Source organism: Sprattus sprattus (genome assembly GCF_963457725.1).
Source record: "Sprattus sprattus genome assembly, chromosome: 18".
Taxonomy (NCBI): domain Eukaryota; kingdom Metazoa; phylum Chordata; class Actinopteri; order Clupeiformes; family Clupeidae; genus Sprattus; species Sprattus sprattus.
In genome coordinates this window covers 15,959,406-15,966,455 of record NC_137916.1, presented here as the reverse complement: position 1 = coordinate 15,966,455, position 7,050 = coordinate 15,959,406, and the positions used below count along the sequence as shown (strand labels likewise).

Below are 7,050 nucleotides of genomic sequence, written 5' to 3'. Positions count from 1 at the left end.
TATAGCATCTAGGTCAATATGATGGCATTTTGCTAGGTGTAGTGGTCAATAATCTTTACTGTTATTTCTAGCCTGTTGATAAGGCTATTCTTATTTTAAAATAGGGTATTTGTTAACATTATCTTGATCAGAATTGGACAGAATTCTCCTTTCTGTCCCCTTGTTGTCCAAATGCCACTGCTCCAAACTGCTGTTTGTATGTGTATGTCTCTGTGTGTGTCTTTATGTGTGAATGTGTGTGCATAGTACGTGCATGTGTGTGTGATTGTGTGTGTCTAAACGAGACAGATTGAGAGACAGAGAGATGATGAAAGACCAGGAGAGAGAATGATAAATGGCGGGATTCTCATTTCATTAACATTTTTAATCACAACACAGGACATCTATAGAAATTAATCAACCGGCACCAGACTACTGAAGGCAGTCTCATATGTGCATGTATGTGTGTGTGTGTGTGTGTGTGTGTGTGTGTGTGTGTGTGTGTGTGTGTGTGTGTGTGTGTGTGTGTGTGTGTGTGTGTGTGTGTGTGTGTGTGTGTGTGTGTGTGTGTGTATGTGTCTCTGTGTGTGTGAGTATGCTTGTTTGTGTATGTGTGTGTGTGTGTGTGTGTGTGTGTGTGTCTCACCTTCCGCAGTCTACCATTACTGGTGCCCAGGAACACAATGGTATGGCCGTGTACATTGTCAACGGCGACAGCGCTGAGACCATGGGATTCATAGATCGGCGTGGCCCTCAGGGGCCTCTTCAAAGCCAGTGGATGCTGCAAGTGAGCTGCCCCACAGTTAAGCTGCTCTGTCTGTAGCTAGAGAGGACAGAGAGACAATGGAGAGTTTAAGACATTTAACATGCAGGTGCTGCTCCTCAACTGTTATTGGGTGACTCCAAAATGTAAAAGTGAAACTGCATTCCTTTTCCACAAGACCACTGAAGGACATGCAAAGTGTTTCTCAAAGGACGGGCCTTTCCCACGGCCTCTACTGAGCTACTGCTCCCACACACCATGTTTATCTAAAATCGCTAACTTTGGGGTCTCTCGCATGACAAACTCTCAAACAGAAGTGCTCGGTTGTCAGTGGTCACGGCAGGCTGCAATCAAATTGATTTCTTCTTCTCTCAAGTACAAATCATTTCACCCAGGCGTGGCTGGTCGCAGGGACAATCTGACAGGAAGTGAACATTTCAGAGGATTTTATTCTTATTTAATGAGCAATGTCCTTTGAACTGAAAATAATAGGTGATATGAAACTGGGTCAGGGAGCCTACAGCCTTCTCCAGATGTGTGTTGGTGTTGAACCATAATGCGTCCAAAATCACCAGAGTACATTCTTATGTATTTTTCTGCCTCCAAGGTATTTTGTCAAAAAAATCACAAAGCTTGGTTTCTTAAATCTCAATCTAAAAGCCTCACACAGATCCTATCCATGGACCATAGGTCAGCAGTTGTGCTTAGCAGATTTAGCAGGTTATGCTAAGTCAATATTTTAGCCATATCTCAGCAATGCCTCAAGGTGCGCTAAACTTTCATATATGTTTGACATTATACTCAGTCTCTCGTTAAGTTGACCTCTAAACAACAGAATAGTCATATCTAATCAATGCTTTTGTGTACTATTTTAAATTTGTTTGATGTTCACCTGGTAAGCTTATATATGGTACACGTCTGGTATATGCCAAAACCTCTTTTTGTATCATCTGATCTATAGTTTGTGCTACAGCAATGGCTGTATCTAAATTATGTTTCTGTTATCAAACCAAATAGGTGTATCTCTTTGGCGTGATGATACAAAGACATTTACGATATTTACTGTAGCAACACAGGACACAACATGATTAATACGGTATTGCAAGTACAGGGCACTTAAGAACGCGTCATATCACACTGACATGGCCCTTTGTGAACACTGAACACATTTAACATTTAACTATGTTCAGCCATTCACTTTGTTTCAACACGTCTTAAACAAGACATTTCAACATGTGCTCTTTTACAGTGTCGCTACATATTGCTTTTATGAACATCTGTGATGAAAAAACTACAACACCACTACTTGTACACAAATAAAACTACATCCAAATACCACCATTACACTAGTCTGCAAGCTGAGCATCATGGGTTGTGGGTGTTTACTGTAGGGTTTATAGGTATGGGTAGGTATGTTTTAGATTTAAAGGTTTTTAGAAACAAAACCACAACAACCAAATCAGGCTGGTATAAGTTTTTTGGGAAAATGGTTGGGGATGTTTAAGCACATAATATTGGAATAACTTGGTATGCTGTTAGAGAATACTCTTTAATGTTATGTATTAAGTTTGCTTGCCAGTCGAGAATACTTTTCTTTAACACTGTTTTAGTTTGTTAAAATGCATTTCTTCATTGTGATAGTATTCAAATAGACTAAAGAAATGTTTAAAAGTGTTAATTAATATAAATATATTTTTAAGTATACGTATGTAAGAACACAAGAGGCCTCAATTAATTAAGTAAGCTTAGTTGAGGTGTAGGCCTATTCCTTTGCAGTATACAAAGCTATATATACAAATCTATTACTTATAAATATGTGAATTTCTATTAAATATATGAAAGGAAACATATGCGTTTACTATTCTTCACACATTTTCCGGTGTCATAATTTCCAATTAAAACATTCTTTCTACCGTTCAGATTAATATCAGAAGTGTGAGGGAGAATGTAGTCTTAGGCCTGTGCATATGCATGATCTACCGTTCAACAGCTGTGTGCTCTCCCCAACCAGGGCGTGTCTAATGAAGACTTGTGATGATAGGTGATGTCTAGTAAAAAATATAAATATATCCCACCTGTACTTGCCTCTCTATACTGGCTCATTGTCAAAAGAAGTAGAATCGACTTCAAAGTACTCCTTGTAACATACAAAGCTCTAAATGGCCTAGCTACAAATTCCCTCAAGGAATTAATTGTCTCCTACAGCCCACCATGACCCCTTCAATCCCAGAGTGCAGCTTTTCTTGTACTTCCAAAGTATGAAAAAGCACAATATGAGGCAGAGCCTTTGCCTTCGAGTCCCCCTCCTGTTCTCTTTGGGTGCCTAAGGAGACCAGGCTTCGTATACCAGTTTCTTCCCCTAATTCAGGTCTGTAATCCCAGGAGGCTCTCCGACCCCTAACCTCTTCCCTTACCCTAACCTGGGTTCGTATCCAATTACTACCCTTACCGCGACCTACTCCAGAGGGATTTACACCACTCCTTACCCTGTATAGCCTGTAGCATGACATAGTATAATGAGATTTATGTTCAGATGATTAGGCAGTGCATTGTCCAGACACTTAGATCTGCATGTGAAATCTTTTCTTGTGAATAACTGATATTTCACTGTTTACTAGCTAGTCTCAGTTCTCTACTTTATATTGTGACCTTTGCCTGCAAATGCTGATGGCTGTGAAAACATTGTTCCTCATCACCATCACCTATAATTATATATGCCCATATAAAGCAACCTAGCTCTGTCCACTTACTTTGTCTTATTCCCCCTTCTTCTCAAGACTATCTTCACCGTGAGACACTATTGCAGTTTTTCAACCTGATCCACTTGCAGAAGCAGCTGCCCATTCCCACCATACAATTTCCACTTTGCTTATGATGCATCTTACATAGTGTGTGCCTTTTTTCTAGTGAGCCTGTTTACTCGTTTTTTTTTGTGTGAATAAATGAATGCTTTCATTGACATTGGCATTTTCAGCTTCATAGCTCTGCTTAGCTTTATAAGAGTAATCTTATGAGCACACTGTACACCCACCAAGCTGTTTTGCAACCAATACTTTAAATGCTGACTCTTTTCATTTTCATCCATTATAAATCTTGAATGTATCCTTGAGAGTATACTGTATGTTCTGCATGTATGCTACTATATTTTATCCTGATGCATGTCTGAATTGATCTGTTTGCTTCTGACTCTCTTATCTCCCCCCTTTTTACTTCTGACCCCGCCCCCTTTCTATCTCTCTACCCGGCCAGCCCCAAGCAGATGGGTCCCCCTTATGAGCTGGGTTTTCCTTGCCACCGTTACTGCTTGCTCGAGGGGGTTCAAGCTCTGGGCTCCATACAGGTCCTTGAGACATCTCAATTGTAATTGGTGCTATATAAATAAATACAATTCAATTAAATTCAACTGAATCAGCTTCTGGGCTATCTTGTATTCCATTCTATTCAGTACTGTCCACAAACTGCAGAAAACTCCCCCTTCATTTACATGCTGTATACTCATTGTGGTCTTGGAATTTTGGAAGTGGCCTTGGAATTCCCAAAACATTTTTATGTTCAACCCCCTTTGAGAATCCCCTTTGAGAATGGCACAACTCAAAACAATAATGGTCTCCTCATACAGCAATGACTCAACTCTTGTCAAACTTATGGAAAATACTTTTGCGGCGATTGTAGGGTAATTCTTAAGTTTTCAATTCAGCAGAGAAACCACCTGTTTAAAAGAAACCTGAAAATACCATAAACAACTAAGCATGCATGGACTCAAAACTGGCTTGCTGAGTCGTCCCTTATCTGCAAAAACAAAATCTGGTGCAGCAAATAGACTTTCCTCCAGAGTGATTATAACTCAGTGGAAAAAATACATCTTTTGAATATTTATTGAAAAAGCAACACCATTCTTGAATATAGCTGCAAGCAGCAACGAGGGGGCCAAGCAGCCCAGTAGGGCACAGTTGCCATGGAAACTTGATGTCACTATGTCAAGGGCATGGCTGTAAGCACTCACAGCTAATTTTATGTTTAGTGACCAAAGATTAGCTGAGATCTGAGCTCACTAGCTCTGGTGCTTTGCCGCCTAATTTGTATCATGTTTTTAAAGAATATACTATATTAATTAATAAATAATATACACAATTTTAAAGTATGTAACAAATGATAATGTTATGATTATATACCATAGGCTGTAATGGAGCCATGGTTTTGGAAATAAAAAAACTGTCTGATAACTTTCTGGAGCTAATCTGATGAAAATTGGGCAACATTTGTGGCCTGTGAATATTTTTTTTTACACCATTCAATCAAATCCAATATGCTGGCCGTATCATAGGTTAACATGACAAATTGCCATTTCTCAGCCTTATGGCTTGCCAAGGTGTCAGGTAAAGCAATCAACAGTTATTAGCCAAAATGCATGTGACACACTTATTTGTGCTTCCTCAAAATGGGGTCCAGAGTTCATGTGATATATGCTGATATCTATATACATATTATCTGTAATGGGAGAATGTTTTAATAAATCGAAAAGGTAACAACTAACTTGTGTGAGGCTTGGTCAAAACATTGTTGGAGCCAAATTTCGTGAATATTGGAAAAAATGTGTGACCTGTAAAAAAAAGTTTAACTTTTTTTTAAACTGATATCCCAATATATCCTGCTTAGCCCCCAAATACGTCCATTCTTTCCAGATAACAGTTTTAGCTAAATGTATTTTAACAGAGCTCAAGGAAGTACATTCTCCATGTATTCCTTTGTCTACTGACGAAAAGAAAAAGCTAATTCACTTACCACTATGTTAGTCTTAGAGATGCATACAGAACCTGATCCTTGAATCACGCTGTCTAGCACCTGTACATCGGCAGTGTTGGGCACATTGGAGCAATTCCTCCGGCCCTGACGTATGGCCTCCTCTATGTCATCGAACCTGAATGCGCACAGTGCTGTGAGTGAGTTTTTATCCGACTTGCTAAAGACACCAAAGAGAACAGACTCCTGCTGTTGCGTTTGCTCCGAGTAGATATCAGCTGGATAAACTGACACCAACCGCTTGTAAATATTCCCATTCCCACAAGAAAGTCCAGTTTGGATATAGGACTCGGTGAGTTTTCTTATTTCAGCTGTTCTACGAGGACTTTCCGTATCCAGACAGATGCGTGCCAAAATGCTATTTGGCTGGCTTTCCTTATGACCTGTATTTGCGTCGTTGTTCAAAGCTATATACGAGTAATTTTTTTGTGTGAACGCGTGAACAAAGTTTAGTTTGTTTTTCTGCTTGTCTTCCTGTTTGATTTTAAATACGTTGTCTTCTGACGGGTTGATATCGTAGGTGAAAAGTCGATCGAGATATTTAGTGTTGAGGGATCTGATTGCGATTTCTGGCGTGTTCTCGAAACGGAGGTCCTCTTTACTGTGATTCTGAGGAAAGTAGGGGGTTCCGGACCCCGTATATGTAGCCCCAACGAGCAAACGAGTGTTCCCTCCGTGACTTTTAAAGACGAGCCCAACAGTACTCGCGTTGGGGTGGTTGGCTGCGATGTTTAGCATACTTGGAAACACGGTTTTGGCAGCGCGAGGTGGGAACTCCACTGCGACCTGTGAGATATTATCCATCCTTAGTAGCTCACAGAAGCCCTGGTACACCGACCCACATGTCACGAGCACACCTTGATCGCGATCAAACACAAGGAGCTTGTTGTGATTGTCCGTAGATGTCTTAACATGTTCACAAGGAGCCTGTGGGAGCTGGGGCGCATGGCACAGCGGATTATCATCCACGGGGCCGGTGCGCCTCTCCACTTCCTTGGTAAGTCTTGTACTGTTGAGCTGGTAAAGCGCATTTACTGTGGCCAGGTATACCCTCTGTGAGACTCCATCCACCACGAAGTTATTGGTCTCGTTCGTTGATGTAAACGCTTGTTGGATCTGTAGCGCACTGGCAGGGCGCGGGTGGATAGACCAGCGCGAGTTCGGGGGCACCAGGGCGCCCAGAAACAGCAGGAAAATAGAAGGTGGGATACTTTTTTGCGAAGAAGGCATTTTTCCTTCTGGCTGGTCTTCGCGTGGTCTGGACCGAGCGGTGCATTGAGCAGGAGAAAATATCGCGTCCGTCTTACTGCAACAATCCAAGAGGAAAGACCGTTTCCTGCCGAACGCCTAAACACAAATGACGTGATAAAGAGTCGTGCTTCCTCCCCGACTCAGAGCCACAGACTGTTAAGTCCCCGGGACCCAAATCCCCACCTCTCTCTCTCTCCCTTTTGCACACACACATGCACACACACACACACACACACACACACACACACACACACACA

General features: G+C 41.3%; 1 protein-coding gene across 1 annotated transcript in view; it reads right to left on the bottom strand.

Moving 5' to 3' along the window:
- Positions 1-6,772, bottom strand: part of plxnd1 (plexin D1) — a gene marked incomplete at its 5' end in the record, with an annotated part of 52,026 nt that extends 45,254 nt beyond the window's left edge. Inside the window, 2 exons of the mRNA XM_080857252.1 lie at positions 626-802; positions 5,525-6,772. Of these exons, the coding sequence (XP_080713378.1) occupies positions 626-802; positions 5,525-6,772 (1,425 nt within the window). The remainder of the gene's footprint in view (positions 1-625; positions 803-5,524) is intronic.
- Between the last annotated feature and the right edge of the window lie 278 nt (positions 6,773-7,050).